This window comes from Cynocephalus volans, chromosome 8 (assembly GCF_027409185.1).
Source record: "Cynocephalus volans isolate mCynVol1 chromosome 8, mCynVol1.pri, whole genome shotgun sequence".
Taxonomy (NCBI): Eukaryota; Metazoa; Chordata; class Mammalia; order Dermoptera; family Cynocephalidae; genus Cynocephalus; species Cynocephalus volans.
In genome coordinates this window covers 26,071,018-26,089,912 of record NC_084467.1, presented here as the reverse complement: position 1 = coordinate 26,089,912, position 18,895 = coordinate 26,071,018, and the positions used below count along the sequence as shown (strand labels likewise).

General features: G+C 55.7%; 1 protein-coding gene across 1 annotated transcript; it reads right to left on the bottom strand.

Annotated features, from left to right (window-relative positions):
• Positions 1 to 625: 625 nt before the first annotated feature.
• HPCA (hippocalcin) lies at positions 626 to 5,854 on the bottom strand. The gene is made up of 3 exons (XM_063106655.1): positions 5,462 to 5,854; positions 836 to 941; positions 626 to 723 (listed from the first exon to the last, which is right to left on the bottom strand). The coding sequence occupies exons 1-3, from the start codon at positions 5,837 to 5,839 to the stop codon at positions 626 to 628; spliced, it is 582 nt and encodes a 193-aa protein (XP_062962725.1). The 5' UTR covers positions 5,840 to 5,854.
• Between the last annotated feature and the right edge of the window lie 13,041 nt (positions 5,855 to 18,895).

Sequence of the window (18,895 nt, the reverse complement as noted above, 5' to 3'; positions counted from 1 at the left end):
GTGTGTGGCTGGCTGTGTTCATCCAAGTGCCAACAGGCAGGTGGGGCGTCATGGGACCCACAGCTGGTAGGCTGGGATCCTGGGAGGTGTTGGTTGGTATCATGGCCTCCAGGCCAGCAAAAGCTGGGCAGGAAGGGAGGAGGCCCTCCTGCAGGGAAGGATGGCTCAAAGAAGCTTCTCCCTCAAACCCCGCACCCCTGGAATCCTGCTCTCCTCTCCAAATAACAGACAGGCTCCTCACCTGGGCATGACTCTCCCCTCCACCCAGGCTGAGACCTACAAGAGGGGGAGCCTGCCCCGTGGCTGGGGGAGGGGCCTGGCCTCCTGGCTGCGGGGGCAACATGGTCGAGTTCCTGAATCTAGGTAAGGGCAGACCAAGCCAGCCTGTGTCTCTATCACTGCTGAAGGAAGATACTGCCTCTTGGATTGTGGGGTGCTAACCGCTTACTTGCTTGGGCCTGGGGGGGGACTGCAGGGTTCCCTTCTCCAGAGGCCCCCCACAATGCAGACCCGGGAGGGGGTGTTCCCCAGTCTGGCCCCCAGCCTGGGTAGACAAAGGGAGAGGAAACCGAGCCGGGAGGGGGCCGGTGAAGGCAGGGAGGAGGGGGGACCTGGCTCCTCTCGCTCAGAACTGGGAGGCGCTACTGGGGTCGCACTGCAGCAGGCGCACGATGGACGGGTCGCTTTTGGCCCCGCGGATGAACTCCTCCAAGGACAGCTTGCCTGCGGGACGGGACGGGACGAGGGGAGCTGTGATGGGGCCGCGCGGGAGCGGGGGAGGTGGGAGTGGGGAGGAGGGAGTGGCGCCCGCCCCGTCCCGCCCCCGCCCTCTCACCGTCGTTGTTTGTGTCCATTTGGCGGAAGATTTTCTCAGTCCTCTTTTCCGGGGTCGACTCGTCCTCCGGCATCTTCATCACGGACGAAACCATCTTGTAAATGGCCTGGGGGGCGGGAGGGAGGTCAGGGAGAGAGAGGACCCTGCCTGACCCCCGCCCCCGAGGCGCAGAAGCGCACCCAGGCGCGCTGACGTTTGCCGGGCCAGGGGCGGCGGGAGCCGGGGGTTCAGGAAGGAGGGTCTGGGAGGGCTTCCCAGGCGAGCCGTGACCGAGTTCCCTTGGAGGACTAGGTGGGAAAGGAATTGCTGGCGGCGGCAGCTGGGTGAACAAAGGCACCGCAGCGTGAAAGCTCCGAGCGGGCGCCGAAAGTTTCGGGGTCCAGGGGGGTCAGGAGAGATGTTGGAGGACATCGGGGCCCAGATGGCGAAGGGCCTAGACCGCCAGGCTTAGGAGCTCGAGCCTGGGGCGCAGGTTCGGGGGTAAGTACCGGGTTAGCGCTGCTTCTCAGCAAACACGGGGGCCCTGGGCGGCCCGCGCCGGGTGACCGACGGGGTCGTCGGGCCTAGGGGTGGCTCTGGGCTGCGGTGCCGTCTGATGCCAGCAGGGGGCGCAGGACCGCGTCGAGGGCTGGAGGGCCGGAGACAGTGGGCCCGGGGCGGGGCGGGGAATGTTATGCAAATGATTGCAAATGAGCACCTGCCCCGGCAGGATCAGGCTGGGCTCTGCTGGGCCGAGGGCGGCAGGCGCCACGTGCAGGAGCTCCCGACGCGAAGGAGGGTTTTTGAGCTACAGAGCACGTAAGGTTTGGCCTATGGGATGGAGTGGGTCCCAGTGCCCCGGAGCTCAACGAACGGACCGGTCACCTCAATCTTCCAGCTTTTCACGACCGACACCTCCTCCAAGAAGGCTCCGTTCTTCTCCCGTACCATAAACTCCCCCTGCCTCAGATCCAGCTTCAGCCTCTGCGCTGGTCTCTTCCTGCCTGTTTCCCTCGAGACTGCCCCCCACGCTGCCTCTGAAAGCTCTTTCCAAACACAGATCTCCACGACCACGTCCTCAGCCCAGCAAACCGCCCCCTCCCTCCCATCACACACAGGCCTCCCTCTAGGCCCGCTGGGCACCCAGCTCCTTCTGGATGCTGCCCCACGCTCCTGCTGCTGCCTCCCACTCCTTCTTGGGGCTCAGATTACACGATTTCTTGCTCTCCTAGCGAGGCCTTTTCTGACCCATGCTGAGTCAGGGCACATAGGACAGCCCAGAGCCTCCTGGACTTTTCCTTTGAGGACATCTCTCTGGAAATAAATATGTCTTTGTATGACTATTCCTAGTCCCCACAACACAGATAAGGACCATGGCCATCTAGTTAGTGCCCATATCCCCAGAGCCTAGTACAGTACCTGGCAGGGACTCTCCTGTCTAAAACCCACTGGCATCCCCCGCTGTCCTCTGTACCAAGTCCAACCCACCTGGCCCTTAAGCATTCAAGACACTGCTGACCTCTCCACCATCAGGCCTCCCCTGGTGGAGTGATTCTGCCACAACCAAACACCCTTGGGCCTTTCAGATTGCCCCAGTATTTGCAGTCTCTCCCTGAAATAATAATACTAGCTACCACTTATTAGTCACCACTATGTGCCAGGTACTTTACATGCATTATTTCTGAACCTCACAGCAGCCCTGAAAAGCAGGTATTATGATCCCCATTTTCTAGCTATTAAACCGAGGCTCCAAAAGGGAACTGATGGCAGCGGATTTGAATCTTAGCTGCCAGATGGATGTTTGGGCAGAGTGGTGTGGTGATGAGCAGCAGGGGCGGTGAAGTAGGGTGGACCTATAATGGCATCCTAGTTCTGCTACTCACTTGCTGTGTGGCCTCAGAAAAGTACTTAGCCTCTGTGAGTTTCAGTTTCCTCATCTGTCAAATGGGAGTAATTTTGTCTACATCATTAGGATAGTCTAGAGATTACATATGCAGAACAGTTGGAAGAGTGTCTGGCTAGAGCAAGCCGTCAATAAACAGCAGTTTGCACTACAGTCATTATTCATCCACCACGTTCTCAGGTCTTCCCTGCCCCTCAGTCCCCTGGGCTCCCACATGTCACCTTTATACCCCTGTCACTGAGCTGGTCACTGTGGCCTGCACATTTGTCTCTTCCACCAGAGTGGGAGCCCCAAGAGGCACAGTCTCATCCCTTTCAGTGTGCCCACTGCTTGGCAGAAGGTTGGGTCCTGAGGACAGAGCAAGTGACAGAGAGTGACCACTCCCCTGTAACAGTCCTTCTCCTGGGCCTCCTAATTAATTGGCTGGAATTGCTGCTCACTCGTGATTTCATTGGAGCCGACATGTCATTAATCAGACACTGGGGTTTGCAGAGCTCTGTCTGCACCAGCTGTCTGGGGCCACTGGGCTGCCATAAAGGGAGCCAAGGCCTGGATAGCAGAGGCCAGCCAGAAAGGGGTCCTGGGGATGCCCAAGGAACGGGGCTGGCTTGACTGACACCCAGGACATTGTGGCTCCAACAGGACTGAGATTTACCAGCACACACCAGTGCAACCACACTAAGTGGTAAAACATGAACATTCTTCCAGATTGGCTGGTATCCAGCTGCTGCCCAATCCCTGAGTAATCCTCCACCATCCTGGCTACCCCAACCCTTCCATCAGGACCTCTAGAGCTCCCCACCATCCAGCCATTAAAGAGTTAATGCTTAATCTACAGGAGTCAGTGACAAATATTTAGGCTTTCCCCCCTAGCAACAGGCATAGGGAAGGCATCACATCTCAAGGCAGCCCTTTTTAGTCAAGCTGGAGAACCAGACCCTTAGCAAGAGGAGATGCCAAAGTCAAGAGTCCAGCTAGGACTGGATGAGTTGGAAGGGGAGCAGTCAGCGGAGCTAAGGGACCAGAAGGAAAAGGATCCAGGGATGCACAAGCAAAGGGGGAACGAGCTGTGCAAGGCTGTGTGCAGTATTGCACAGGACACATTTCAGGGATGTCAAAAAGGCCATTCTGGCTAGAGCAGAGAATGTGCAGAGGAGAAAATAATAACTGGCAATCACTAATGCTTACCGAGTACCAATTATTTGTCCAGCCCTCTGCTAGAGTCCCTATCTCACTTTATTCCTAGAATAGCCTTGTGAAGTAGGGGCCTAACACCCTCCACCACCACCCCACTTTACAGGTGCGGGAACCTGTAAGGCTCAGGAAATAAGTAAGCAAGGAACTGGATAGGTAAAATAGAACCAGAGCCCTGATCCTCTTCAATGCTGGGGCTGAGGGATAGATGTTCTGGAAAGTCTTTGAAATAATGCTAACATGTATCACCCTTAAATTTGTACTAAGAAAAGGCATTCATATCAGATCCTTAAATCTCTTCATGAGGTCAGCATCACCATCCCCATTTTACAGATTAACGACCTAAGAGTTAAGCCCAACTCCAGAACTGGAGGTCAGACCTCCCAGCTGGGAGTCCAGAGCCCTTTCAAAAGGCAGCTCTGAGTGGTGGCCGGCCTGAGCTTGACTCCTCTTATATGCTGTGTGACTTTGGGCAAGTCACTCCACTTCTCTGAGCCTCATGGGGTTGTAAGGAGGCACTGAGCTCATGGGTATTAGTACCTCTCACCCAGTACCGGGCTCTTAGTGGGCCCTCACTCGATTAGTTGGAAGGTGGCTGGGTATCCAGATGGAATGTAGATGGGGGAGCCGGGCGGCCCACTCACAGGCTGTGTGGCCTCAAGCAAGTGCCTTTACCTCTCTGAGCATCTGTTTCCTCCTGAATTAATGAGGATTAATTAAACATAACTGGCCTATACTCTGCAGAAATATCAAGTCAGGAAAGACAAAGGAAGGCTGAGGAACTAATCCAGATTAAAGGGGACTAAAGAGACACGACAACTAAATGCAATGCATGATCCTAGACAAGAGAAAAAAAAATGCTATAAAGAACATTATGAAGATAGTTGGCAAAATTGGAATACCATCTGTAAATTAGATAATAGCATTTTTCTGTGTTAAGTGTCCTGACTTTGACAATCATGTTATGAGTTATGTAAGAGAAAGTCCTCATTCCTAGGAAATGTATGCTGATGTATCCAGGGGTAAAGAGTGATTGTTCACAACAACAAGAAAACATGACACACACATGCATGCACACACACACACACACACACACACACACACACACACACACACACATACATGATGATTAAGCAACTGTGGCAAAATGTTAACTGGTGAATCTGGGTAGAGGGTAGATGGGAGTTTCTCAACTTTTCCTTAAATTGGAAATGATTTCCTAATAAAGAATTTTGTAGGGGCCGGCCCGTGGCTCACTCGGGAGAGTGCGGTGCTGAGAACACCAAGGCCCCGGGTTCGGATCCCATATACGGATGGCCGGTTCACTCACTGGCTGAGCGTGGTGCTCACAACACCAAGTCAAGGGTTAAGATCCCCTTACCGGTCATCTTTTAAAAAAAAAAAAAAAAAAAAAAAAAAAGAATTTTGTAAATGGGACCATAAGAATAGCACCTGCTTCTACTTGCCTACAGGTGTGCTGAGAGGATAAACGGGTGGGGGGTGCAAGCTGCGGGCCCTGCTCTGGCGTCGTGAGGGGCCCAGGGGCCCACCTGCACAATCTCCAGCATCTCCTCGCGGCTGATGTAGCCGTTGCCATCCAGGTCGTACATGCTGAAAGCCCACATGAGCTTCTGCTCCAGGCGGCCACGCGAAGTTACGCTCAGAGCGATGATGAACTCCCGGAAGTCAATGGTGCCATCACTGTTGGTGTCAAAGGTGCGGAAGACGTGCTCGGCAAACTTGGAGGCATCGCCGTAGGGGAAGAAGTTGGCATAGATCTTCTTGAACTCATCCACGTTGAGGATGCCCGTGGGGCAGTCCTTGAGGAAGCCCTTGTACCACTCCTGCAGCTCCAGCTCTGAGAACTCTGTGTTCTCCCGCAGGTCCTGCAGCATCTCGGGCCGCAGTTTGCTGTTCTGTTTGCCCATGGCCACCAAGCCAAGTCCCACCTGGGTCCCCAAAGGGGGTCAAGAGACAGAGAGGAGTGGTCAAGCCCTCCTGGCTGATTGATGCCCCTCCAGAAGGGCCCCCAGACACCAGCCACCACAGCCTCTTATGTGACCCAGCAAGAGAGGAACTGGCCCATAGTCACACAGCCTGTACCCAAGCGTCCCACCTCTGTGACATGTTCCAAACCATTTCCCCATACCTTACACTTCCCTGGGGAACAGACCTGGAGATGGAGGAAAGGAAGGGGCTCACATTGACCAAGGTCCTTCCCAATGCTAGCCACCAAGCCTACACAAGTGCACACCATTTCACCCACATGAGGGCATGTATGGGGACTAGCCCCATCTTACAAAGGAGAAGGCAGGCTCAGAGAAGTGAGGTGACTTGCTTCAGGTTACACAGCCATGGCACGACAGGGCCAACTCCCAGAGTTGCCCAGGAAGGTGCAGAAAGACCATCTGGTCTTTCTCCACCCTCCTACCCACTTCCCCCTCACTGCCTCGCTTATGCCACAAAATACACCTGCAGCTCAGATACTGCTGCCCTGTCCTCCCTCCCACAGGTGTGCCTGACACGAAGGCTGCGCAGGGTAGGTGTCAGTCTGGGCTCCAGAGCCAAATCACCTGAGTTTGAATCCCACCTCTGCCTCTTGCCAGCTATGTGACCTTGGGCAAGATCCTTAAACTCTCTCCGCCTCATCTCTCAAGCGGAGGTAGTAATAGTACTTACCTCAGAGGATTGTTGTGGGAGTTAATTAGTTAATACACGTGAAACACTTAGAACCATGCCTGCATAGATAAGTGCTATGTAAGTGTTAAATAAATAAGAATGATTTACATGTACCGAGATTACACAAAACTCATGCACAAGAATACACAAATGAATGCATACTGTGCTACATGGCTCACCAAATCCACACATGGGGTCTCATGCCACTCACATACCGGCCCACATCTACCCTTAGGTCGCCACGCCTCCTCACACAACAGCATTCCCTCTGCTCCACAACTGACACGTACTGACACACAGCACCACGTGCAGCTCCTATACCCTGTGCATCAAGACACACCAGCCCACAATCCCACATGTCTCACACATGCCATCACACGCCAACTCGCATGCTGACATCTCTCACATGGCCAGCTGCACGTGGGACCTTCACACACCCTTGTCGTTTTTCTTTCTTTTCTCAGGGGTGCTGCCAGGTCCCAGGAGAGGGAGCTGCAGCTCTTCCCAGACCTCCTGGGAGCCCATTTTCCAGGGACAACCCCTAGCCCATCCAACCCTCCCCCAACACTTACCTTTCATCTAGTCCTGAAATGTCCCCTCAATACAGGAAGTTAGAGAGTAGAGGCTGAGGGGAAGGCTGTGGAGAAGGGACAGCCAGGCAGTTCTGGGCATCGATGTAGGGGTGTGTGCAGGTGACTTCCCCTCACCCCCCGAGCATGGGGCTATGAATGGGACAGGGCAGTGTGGTTCCTGTGTGCACGAAGAGCTGTGCACGAAGCTCTGTGCACATGTGGGTGGGCGTGTGTGAAAGTGCATGTGCTCACACGTGAAGTGTGTCCCTGCTTTCTGCATTGCATTTCTCTCCCCGTGTGTTTCCATCCATGTCTGTGCATGTGCATTATATGTGCATGTGACCAGGTATGCAACAATCACGGTGTGAGGGGAATGTGTTCGGGTGGCCATTTGGGGGGCCTGTGTGTGTCCTCAACAGTGTCTCACACTCATGTTTCTGTAAGTTGGTGCCCCTCCTTTCTAGATCAGCCTCTTCTGCCCCAGGCTGAGGACCCACCGAACAAGTGTGTGGGAAGGGACCGAGGAAATGCCTAGGGCTGGGGCGGAGGAGTGTGTCCCTTTCTCACCTCCTCAAGGTCCAAGGAACTGGGTCACCGAGGTGGCGGGCAGAGGGGTGTGCTTGGCAAGAGAGCTCCACCAGTGCCCCCTCCTCCCTGCGACCCTCGGAGTTGCCTCTCCCAGTTGGAGAAGGATTCTGCTGTCTCTTTAAAGACCCCCAATCCCCCAAACGGGAAGGACCCCACAGCTCGACCTGAGAAACCGACCCCAGGGATTCCGAACCTCCCTCAGCTCTGTCCCTGAGCCCGTGTCTCGTGCCTCCATCCTTTCGGCACTCGGAGAGAGCCCGGCGCGTGGCCCCTCCTGGAGGGGGCGCTCCGGGGCGGCCGAAACGCGACTCCTCCCGGCTGCCCGCCCGGCGGTCAGGACCCTGGAGAGCGCCCGCGCTCCCAGGGGCAGCCCCCGCTACCTGCGCCCCCGCCGGAGGGTGCCCCGTGGAGTTGCCGGGGTGGGGAGCCCCGGACGTGACCCCTGGCCCCGGGATTCCCCCTCCCCGCATTCCCCAGCCCCGGCCGGAGCGGCCCCCACTCACCCAGCGACGCGGAGACACCGACTGCGCAGGGAAGGCGGCGCTGCTGCGGCGCGCGGCGGCAGAGGCGGCTGGAGGGGCGGGCGGGACGCGAGGGAGACGCCCCGCAGCGCTCGCCCGGAGCCCCTCCCCTGGGGGGGTCCCAGCCCGGGGGGTGGGGAGAGCGGTGCGCTAGGCCCCGCCCCCGCCCCGGAGAGGGAAGGGGACGCCCTCACTTTCTTGCCCCCCGAGGGGAGGAGGACCGAGGCCCCCAACTCCTCAGCCTCTGCACCCAGGCAGCCTGAATGCAGGGGCGGGCCGGTGCCGAGGGCCCCGTTTCCTAAGCCGGGGACGATCCCCAGCCGCCCCGCCCCCTCCGTCCCCCATCCGTACCTGGGCGCAGAGCCGCACGTCGCTCCGAGGGCGGAATCCGGATCCCGGGCCGCCCCATAGGCGCCCTCCCTGCCCCCGCGCCTCAACTCCGGAGCGAACGGAGCCGAGGGCTCTCCGGGGAGGGGGAGCGCCCCTTCCTCCGGCCCGTGAGGTCCTCGGGGTAGAGAGCCGGACACGCCCCTGCCCCCCTCCACCTTGGAGAGCCCGCCTCCACCTCCTGCCCCCACCTGCCCCGAATTGCTCCCACCTCCCAGCGGCGATGTAAACTGCTCCTCCCCCTTCCCCCCTCCAATCAAGGAAACCCCCACACTCCCTCCCTACCCAGCCTCTGCCTGTGCAGCCCTGCCGTGGGTGAGGGCAAAGCATCTCCAGCCCCGGGGGCGGCTGAGGCGCGTAGGCCCCTTTGCCTGCAGACAGGAAAGTCTTCTCCAGAGTCGCTGACTCCCACCCCAGGTCCCTGCCGGCAGAGGGGCTGCATCCTCCCTCCCCCAGCCTGGGCAGCAATTCTCACATCCTGGGCTTAAATTTTGTCCTTTCTCCCTCTCTTGGAGGTTGTCCTTATTGACCTCAATTTACAGATGAGGAAACTGAGGTTCAAAGGAGTTGATTTTCCAGTGTCTCACAGCTAGTGAGTGGAGGGCTTGGACTTGAATCCCTGTGCCCTCATTCATTCACTCCACAAATATTTATAAAGCACCAGTTCTGAGCCCAGCCCTGTGCTAGGCAGCGGGGTCACAGAAGTGGACAATAAGCGCGGCGATATACCACCAAGGTCAAGGATTCAGACCCCCATACCAGCCAGCCACCCTCCCACACCATCCCCCCCAAAAAGACGCAGACAATGAACAACGGACATAACAAGCCAATCTATAGTGCATTAGATAAGTGTTCTGGGAAAAGTTCAGTTTGGGGTGGGGAGGTTGGGATTGTAGCAGGTAAGGAGCCTTGGGAACGTGAGATGGGCAATCCTTGGGGCAGCTGAGCAGAGTGAGAGGGTCTGACTTCCATGTTAACAGCTCACTTGAGCCATTATGTCAAGAACAGACCTTGAGGAGTGGAGGGCAAGGTGGAGCGGGGGCCATTAGAGGATGACAGATGACCAGGGGGTGGGTTTGTGTCTATACCTACAATGAAGGTGGAGCCGAACGCATTTGCCATCTGCCTGGACAGCTCCTCCCAGTCCATGCACTCAGACCCTCCTGGCTCCCAGGGCTCAGACCAAGCCTCTCTGGTCATCAGAGTCTAGCCTTGGTCCCTCCTGCTTGGTCTCAACTGGAGGAGCTGGGGAGCCCGGCTAGGGTGGAGAGAGGACAGCTGGGCTCTCCGGAACACCATCAGCTTCACTGCATGCCTTGGCTCTGGTGTTGGGACCCCCGTGGAGGCGTGAGACGCCAGACTCAGTGTGGGTGGTTCCCAGCTGCCTCCTGCGTGAGGACCTGGGGGCTGGGAGAGACTTGCTGCTCAGGCCCCTCCAGTGCAAGCTCCCTCTCCTCCCCCCACCAGGCCTGTGGGGCCTGCTGTGCTTGGGAAGGAGACGGGGTCCTGCCCTGCAGTCACTCTGTCAGCCCCTCTTCCCACATTACTCTTTCTCCTGCCTGAAGCCTAATCTTCCCAGCCTGGTCTGATCCTCTTCTCCATCCTTGGGGGGGCCTCAGTTTACCCCTACTTCCCCACCCCAGAGTAGCCTCCTGACTTCTTGGTGCAGCCTATTGGAGCCTACTTCTCCCCGCTCCACTACTTTTCTTCTCTGTGAGGGTGACTCTGGTGCCCTGCCCTCAGGACCCATCTGCACATCTTCCCAGTAGATGAGGGCTTCTCAGGGCAGGACCATGTCTTCTCCTCACCCTGGGCATGCCACCTCCCTTTAACTTTCCCCAGCAGACTCTGCCGTCTCCTTCTTATCAGCCACGTCCACCCTCCAGGGGACCTAAGCGGACCGGGAGGGCCCCCCTGAGCCAGAGGAGAAGGCATGGGGTCCCCCACCCTGCACTCCAAGGCCCTTTATCTGAGACCTAGTGTTCTGAGATACAACCCAGAAGGGATACAAGGAAGAGCTTGTCAGGAGGCCTGGGCCCCTCACCTCTGGACGAGCTGGAGTAAGTCTCTTCCCCTTTCTAAGCAGAGTGGTTAGACAGACAACATGAGCGTAAACACGTGAGGTACCAGTGGCCGTGGAAGCCCACAGGTTTGCCTTCTTTGAAGGCCTATTGTGGGGGTGGGGGGCTGTCCTTGCTGGTGTAACACAGCCTCCTCCCACCTTGGATTGAGGCGTGCAGGGTGGAGTGGGGCGCGGCTTGGGGTCACAGTGGAGGGGGTAAGTGAGAGAACCAAACAGTGGGCAGGGTCTGTGGAAGAGCGAGCCTGAGGAGTGAGGTGAGGGGTACAAAAGAAAACAGGTGTGGCCACCCTCCTCTACCACTGCAGAGGGACGGAGCAGCCCTGGGATTCCACAGAGAGAAGTGGAGGACGAAGAGAGAGGGGCCGCATATCTCCTGAGCACCTACGGTGTACAGAGTGCGCTGCGTGCCTCCCCTCACCTCACGCGATCCTCAGCGATCCTGAGGAATCAATAACGTTACTGCCATTTTACAGATGTGGAGACTGAGGCTCAGGGAAGTGAAGGCAACTGCCCGAGTTAATACAGCAAGGAAGTGACAGTGTCAGAACTTGCACTCAGTTCTGTGTGACTCGGGAACCTAGGCACCTCCCTGGAATCCTCTCCCGAGGTGGGTGGAGGTGGCCTTTCCCCAGCCCCCTCAGAGGCCCAGCCCACCTCCCCCCACCACCATTCCATTGCCTCTTTGGTTTCAAACGGTTTGGAAAATCCTGATGGGAGCAGATGGTGGGGACAGATGGAGGGAGAAGCATCTCGGGGCTGAATTACACAAACAAACATTGATAAAGTGATTAAAACCTCAAGCCACCCCATTTTAAAGGGCCCTGCCCACCCCAGCCCACCCCACAACGGGCCCTGCGGTGGGGGCCTGCCACCACCCCAGCTTTTGCCCGCCCCACTTTCTGTCAGGGACCACCCCCGGACCAGAGCCCAGGGTGGCAGAGCTGCCAGAAACACAGCCCGGGAGGGGGAGAGGGCAGGCCTGCCTGTTCCGAAGGGAGCTGGGCCCTGAGGAACAGGATGGTGGGGGGGTGAGGGTTGGGAAAGTCCTGGGAGCTGGAACTGCAGACTGGGAGTCAGGAGCAGGCGCTGGCAGCGGCAGGGAGGATTGTGGTGGGGCTGGGTCCTTCAAAGGAAGCCTCACTTCAAGTGGGGGGCTCAGAGATCGAGCTTCCATGCTTGCCCAGGCCACATGGAGCAACACTGAACCCTGACCCACCACCCGCTCCAAGACCCTTCACCTCTGGAAGCTTCCGTTGGTTGCCTTATCTGTACATGGAAACAATAACAACAGCACTCCCCTCAAAGGGTTGTGAGGACTGAGAGAGAGGAAGCCTGTAGAGTGCCTGGCCCTGGGCATGCATACAGTCGGTGCCCAGTTAATGCGGGCTGTCAGTACTCCTGCAGCTCCAGGAGGCTAACAGGGAATCCCTGGTGTCAAGGGACAAGGAAGGCTGGGCTGGTTGGAGATGGTCCTTCTACAGAGCAGAAGTTTGGGCTTGAAGATCCTGCTGGCAGAGCCCCTGAGGCTGCTAGGCTCTACAGCAGGGGGATGGCTGCAATGCCCCCAAGAAGAGCCTGACGCTGGGGTGAGCAGCTGAGCTCTATGCGGAGCCCAGAGTCAGGAACCCCAAGGGACAGAGAAAGCCCTGCACTTCTGCCAGTTCCTCAGTATCAGAGCACAGACTTAGGAGGGCGACAGACCCGAGTTCAAATCGGGTAATTTATAGAGAACAGAGATTTATTTCTTACAGTTTTGGAGGCCAGCAAGTCCAATCTCAAAGTGCCAGCATCTGGTGAGGGCCTTCATGCTGCATCATCCCATGGCAGAAGGCAGAAGGGCAGGAGAGCACAAGAGAGTGAGAGGTGGCCAAATAGATTTTTATAACAAGCCCACTCCCAAGATAACTAACCCACTCCCACAATAATGACCTTGATCCACTCATGAGGGCAGAGCCCTTATCACCTAACCACTGCTTATTAGGCCCCACCTCCCAACACTGTTGCATTGGGGATTAAGTTTCCAAACGTGAACTTTGGCAGACACATGCAAACCATAGCACATGGCCTTTTTCCAGTTTGGGGTAAGTTGGCAAAAATAACCCCTTTGACCTTCTGGTTCCTTCTCTGTAAAACCCACATTTCCAGCTGCTTCTTGGACGTGCTGCCAGAAGCCCACAGACACCCTGGACTCAAGCCAGTCAATATCCACCCCCAGCCTGTCCTGCCCCTGGGTCCCCTTCCATCCACCAAACAAGCCCGAGGCCCTACCCCATCTGGGACCCCTCCCTCTTTCTCACCCCTACACCTGCTCCCTTCCCGAGTCCAGTCCAGCCCGTTCCACGAGAGGAGGTCTTCCCAGCCCGTTCTCTCTCCCAGCCCCCTTCACTCCCTGGTCAGATGAGCTCCCCCTGTGGCGATCAGTTTCTCTAAATCTGATTATCTTCCTCCCTGCTTAATAACCTTCCATGGCTCCCAACTGCCTATCAGAGTAAATGGACATTCAAGGCTCTCTGTGACATGCCACAGCTCTCGCCTCCCACCTCGGCTCTTACTCTTCCACCTTCCTTTACTTTAATAACTCCCCACAGTCTGGCACCTCCTGTACTAGATGACCAGGATCTCCCCACACCGAATGAAGAGGCACCCTGACCCCCTTCCAGCTGTAACTTCTCCATCTGGGATTGGACCTCGGTGGGGGTAGGTGAAGTGCTGTTGACAGCGGGGCTTCACATCCCAGGCCAGCCCTTGCCCACCACCATAATCACTCTTCCGTCTGCTGGGGAAAGCAACACTTAGCTGGAAGGGCCTCAGGGGTCAGCCAAAAAACAACAGTGCCTGAGGTCACCCAGCCAGGCCTACCTTTTTGCCTCCTCTCCCAATCAGAAGTAACCCCCTTCACAGCCTCTCTTGTAGGTAAACATTCAGATCTTTCTTAAGCACTTTCTTCCTTGGAGATCTCAACCCCACCATCCCCCTTGGTCTAACTGTCTATTTGAGACCGGACCATTTGAAAACCATTCCTGGAGTTACAGCAAAGGGAAGATCCCTTCTTGGAAGTGGAATGGAGGCAGGAGGCTGTTTCACTTGTAACTCTATCTGCAACTCTGTCTGACTGTATTACAACTGCATGCGGGACATTCGAGGCAAACTAGAGTCAAGATTTTAAAAAGAGAGTTCTTCACCAACTGGGATCTGCCTCCCAGAAGCTCAGCTCTGCCCTGGGGGTTGCCCAGGCTGAAAGGTGCACCTACCCAGTGCCTGTGGCCCAGGGTGACTCTCCTCACGACCCAGCAAAGTGGTTGAAATTCCCAGCCACCTCTGAGGTGTGGCTCCATGGGCCAAGGGACTGCGCATGTGGAACAGGGCTGGGCCCACCACTGGCCAGCTGTGCACTTCTGGAGCCTCAGCTCTTTTACGTCTCTTCCAGGGAGAGCTGCTGTAAGGAGCCTATGGGACACTGTGGAGGGTGGTGCATGGGAAGGAGGCTGCTCTGTGGCACTTCAGGGCTCGGGGATACACACTCATACAACCTTGAGGGCAGGTGCTCCCAGCGAGAGGAAGGGTCACACCCCAGCTCCAGGCTTCCACTGGCACCTGTTATTTTCCCCATTTTACAGAAGTGAAACTGAGGCACAAAGAGATCAAGTTCCCTGCCTGAAACTGTGCCTAGGTTAAGAGCCAGATCCAAGATGGGACAAGCTCTGTCTCTGCGCTCTTTCCAGAGGGACAGGCTGCCTTGCAGGAGCGAGGGCTTCCCAGAGAGTCCAGGATATCCAGAGTCCCAGAATCCTACCTCCAGAGGCTGAGGTTGCCCTGTCCCAGGGGCCTCATGCTCCCAATCTGTCTTTCTTCCTGGGAGGACTGGGCAGCTCTCATTTCTGGCACCTTAGGCTTTCCCTGAGGCTGGGAATTGCCTCATTGTTTCCATAGTAACAGTGAACAGAGGGGCCTCCAAATCGGTGCAGGGATACTGAACCAGTACCTGCAAGTATACATGTGCCTCGGGAATCCCTGGGATGGGGCAGCCTTTGGAACATGCACACATACACATGCATACCCTTGCAGACTCATGCACACCAATGCTTGTGTGTGCACACCCTTGCCTTCTTGCAAACTCACATGCATACCCTTGCACATGCAGGCACGTGTACAATGCTCCAAGCCCTGGCTTGCTAACACAGAAGTGGGTCAGAACGTCATCCTGCCTGACACTACCCACTCCCACAACCACCCTGGCCCACTCAGGTGCAGAGAGAGTCTTGGGGACAAGAGGGACTCCCACTGTATAATAATATCCACTGCAACATTTATAGTTACTTGCCATGTGCCAGGTATTGTGTTTTCCTTTGCACATGTAACAGCTTCTGTACTCTGTGCAATGCCACTCTGGGGTAGGTTCCAGATGAAGAAACAGGCTCAGTGAGGTGGAGAGATTTGCCTGAGGTCACACACACAGTAGGGATGAGCTCAGCCAAGGTTTAAACCCAGGACTGTCTGGCTCTAAGCCTTGGGCTCTTGCTCTCCTCATCAGACCCCGTGATGCCAGAGCCACAAAGCCTCCTGAGGGAGTTAATGTCTTAGCTCCCTTCACTTCCAGCAAGGGCAGAAATCCACCTGCCAGGGTCTGGCTTCTGACCTCTTCTCAGGCCTCTCATGCAAATTTTGGGGAAACGAAGTGGTCTGAGGCCAGTGGCTGGGCTAGCTGGGTCACCCAGGACAGGGAATTTGGGGTGGGGAGTGATCCTCCAGGAGGCAGCCTTCAGCACGAGGATGATCTGACAGTGAAAACAGGCTGCCGGGGAAGTAGTGAACTCCCTGTCACGGGAGGTATCCCAGGTTGGTAGGCATGGGATGCTCCCTGGTTAGGAAATTTGAGACAATGACTAAGTCCCTGCGTCATCATCACCATTGTCGTCATCGTCATCATAACTGCCACTGCTTGGACACCTTTTGTGTCAGGTACTTTAAGGTATGATACAACTGCCCCTACTGCTAATAAAACTGGCAGCTCCTATTTATTCAGCCCTCATGTGGTTGGTCTTCATTGAATCCTCACAGAACTCCATGTAGCAGGCACTATTGTTAGGCCCATTTGCAGATAAGGAAACTGAGACTCCGAGAGGTTCAGTGACTTGTGCACAGGGCAGTAGCAGCAAGATTCATGCTCTGCCCAGCTGCTGAGTCTGTGGTCTGCCCGACCAGGACCTGTGGGAACAAAGCAGGAGGGCAGGGCAGCCTCTCCCGGCTGGGACTCCATCCCTGCAGCTTTCCTGCTCAGGGTAGCACTGGCTTCACCCTGGCTGGGCGGGCACCCTCTACTGGTGTGCCCTGGCTCTGCAGAGCCATGTTCCACAGTGTACCTGGAATGTGGAAGCCTCAGATCCTCACTTCTGATCACCCGCCCTTTGCCAGAGAACACAGGTGCCCGAGGTCACCCAGCCAGGCAGGGGCTGAGCTGAGGAGTAAACCCGAGGACTCTCTACACTCCCTCCCTGGTGCTCCTCCCGGGGGTTGCCCAGATGCCTCCACTTCCTATCGTCACCTTCCACTCTGGGCCCCCCAAAATAGGGCCATCTGGCCCACTGCTCTTGAGGGATCTGGGCAACTGTGGTGTGGAGCTCAGAATCTGTCTTCAAAGGCAAAACTAGGAGACCATGGTTTGAGGCATGGAGCTGCCACTGACTGACTTTATGATGTTGGGCAAGATTCTCTTGACTCCCTGGGGCCTTCCTGGAGCCTCCTTTGCAGGCGTCGAAGAGCCAAAGAGATGCGAAGAGTCTCCTTTACCCAGTTAGAAGAGCTCTCCGCGCCCAGCCTCCCCTCCTTCCTTTCCTCCTCCCTTTCTTTTTCTTTCTCCTCTCCCCACTATCACCTCCACCCCTCTGTGATATGGATACTTATATCTTCTTTGGTTTTTTATTTTGGCAGTAAGGGGGAGCCAAACCCTTGACCTTGGAGTTATAACACATGGCTGTAACCAACTGAGCTAACAGGCCAGCCCTAATATCTTCCTTTTAAAGAGGAGGCATTTGAGGCTCAGAGAGATGGAGTTACTGGCCCAGGATCACCCAGCCACGTGTTTCCAGCTTCAGAACCCAGACTCTGGCGAGCTGACCCCTGCCCTCTTCATCTCCTCTCTCCTTGCTCCTCCCACGAGTCTCATCCATCAGCACCTCCTACAAAAAATTCCCAGATCCTCCTTCAACCTCTCTTCCTGTCCTCTGCTACCACCAGGCCAAGACCCCTGTCATTTCTGGGTATGTGACCACAGCAGCCTCCTTGCCTCCTCACAGGTCACCTGGCCCCGAATCCTGTTTCCTGCAGTCCAGTCTGCACACTGGAGCAGGCAAATAGAGCCTTTGAACATGGACATCAGATTCTATCCGTCTCTCCTTCTTGAAGCTTTCCATTGCTGGTGGAATTAATCTAAACTCTCTTCCCCACCCCAGAGGCCCTGTGCTGTCCAGTCCCAGCTGCCCTCATTTCCTCCTTTTTGCCCGTAAAGCTCTGGTCTCACTGACTTCTTTCAGTGTCCTGAACATGCCAAGGTGGCTCCTGCCCCAGAGCCTTTGCACTTGCTGTTGCTGTGGTGGGAGCGCCCCTCCTGTGATGGTTCTGCCTCCTCCTCCTCCTTCAGGGCTCAGTTCAGACTACACACCACCTAACGCTACCCCACTCAGCCACTCTCCACCACATTACTCTAGTTTTTTTCATAGCCCCTACGTCTCTGAAGATGTTTTATTTAGTCATTAGCTCACTTGTTTATTGCCTGTCTCTCCCACTGGAATGTGAGATCCATCAGGGTGGGGACCTTGTTATCTTATTCACAGCTGTGTCCCTAGGACCTAACACAGTGCCTGGCACATAATAGGTACTCAATAAGTATTTGTTGAATGAGTAAAACCCTTCCTAGCCCCAACTTCTCTTGCAAGCTCAGAACAGTCTTTCAAATCCACTTCCATTTTTCCTGCTCCCAATGTCACAGCCCAGAGCCTATAGCAACCTGCCCCCCCACCCCCACCACCCCATGTAAACACTCTGCCTCCCCTGCTTCCCCTCTACATAAATACCATGCTCTTCAAGGCCTCTGGGCCAGTGATTCCTTTCTCTCTCTGCCTCTTTCCCCTCACTTGACTAATTCCCACTGTTAGTACTTATTAAGCTCAGGCATCACCTTGTCCCAGAAGCCCTCCCTGCTTTCCTCTCAAGTTAATCTTCTCTTCTGCAGCTGTAAATCCTGGGTGCCTACTGTTCCAGATGGCAGTCCCTTCTCTGTGTTTTAAGAGTCATCTCTCTCCTCTTCCCCAACCATGGGAGCTCCCTGGGAGGGCTTGGACCAGAGTGGTTCATCATTATGTCCTCAGCACCCAGCCCCAGGCTGGCCTGGCATGGGCACTCAGGCAGCATTGAACTAGGCTGGCCCCATCACTGCTGTGATGGAGATTTTTGGGATTAAGCCAGACCAGTGTCTTCCAGCTGTATGACCCACAGCAAGCCACTTTCTCTCTTTGAGCCTCAGTATTCTCATCTTTAAAATGGGTATAATAAATCCAACTTCTCAGAGTTGTAAAGATTCAAGGAGTCTTCTCTCAGGTATGTAATGAACCAGCAAGTAAAAAGCGTTGGGTAAGTGGTGAGTCTCTTCCTCAGTGTCATCTCAGCACTGGGCTTAGCAACTGCCTCTATAAGCAACAAGCCCCCTTGAGCCCTCCAGGGAAGGAAATTAATGATCCCTGAGCCCTGGACACTTGTCCTGAGAGGTGAGGGAAGGTGGTAGGCAGACCGGCTCAAGCCCTGAACCTGGAGACATGTAAGTGAATTTGAAACATGGTTCTATAGTTCACTGGCTGTGTGACCCAGGACAAGTCCCCTCACCTCTCTGATCCTCAGCTTCCTGATCTGGAATGGGAGCTAATAACACATACCAACCTAAAACTCAAGCTCTTAGTAAGTGTTCAATTATTATATCCCCAACGCAACCTCCTGATCTTCTTCTGATTTTTCCTGTGATTTGGGGGTGTGTATCTAGGGGGTACCCTTGACAGAGGCCATGACCTTTCTAGGCTTCAAAGAGGAGGCTTCTTATTCTAAATGGTTGCCTGGGAACTGGCTTGGGCACCTGCAGCCTGAGTTAGGCTTGGGCGCCTGCAACCT

Coding starts and splice junctions, on each gene's coding strand:
- HPCA (XM_063106655.1), bottom strand. CDS start 5,839: ATGGGCAAACAGAACAGCAAACTGCGGCCCGAGATGCTGCAGGACCTG. Junction 942..5,461: donor AGATGCTGGAGATTGTGCAG/GTGGGCCCCTGG, acceptor CCCGCCCCCCAG/GCCATTTACAAGATGGTTTC. Junction 724..835: donor AATGGACACAAACAACGACG/GTGAGAGGGCGG, acceptor CCCGTCCCGCAG/GCAAGCTGTCCTTGGAGGAG.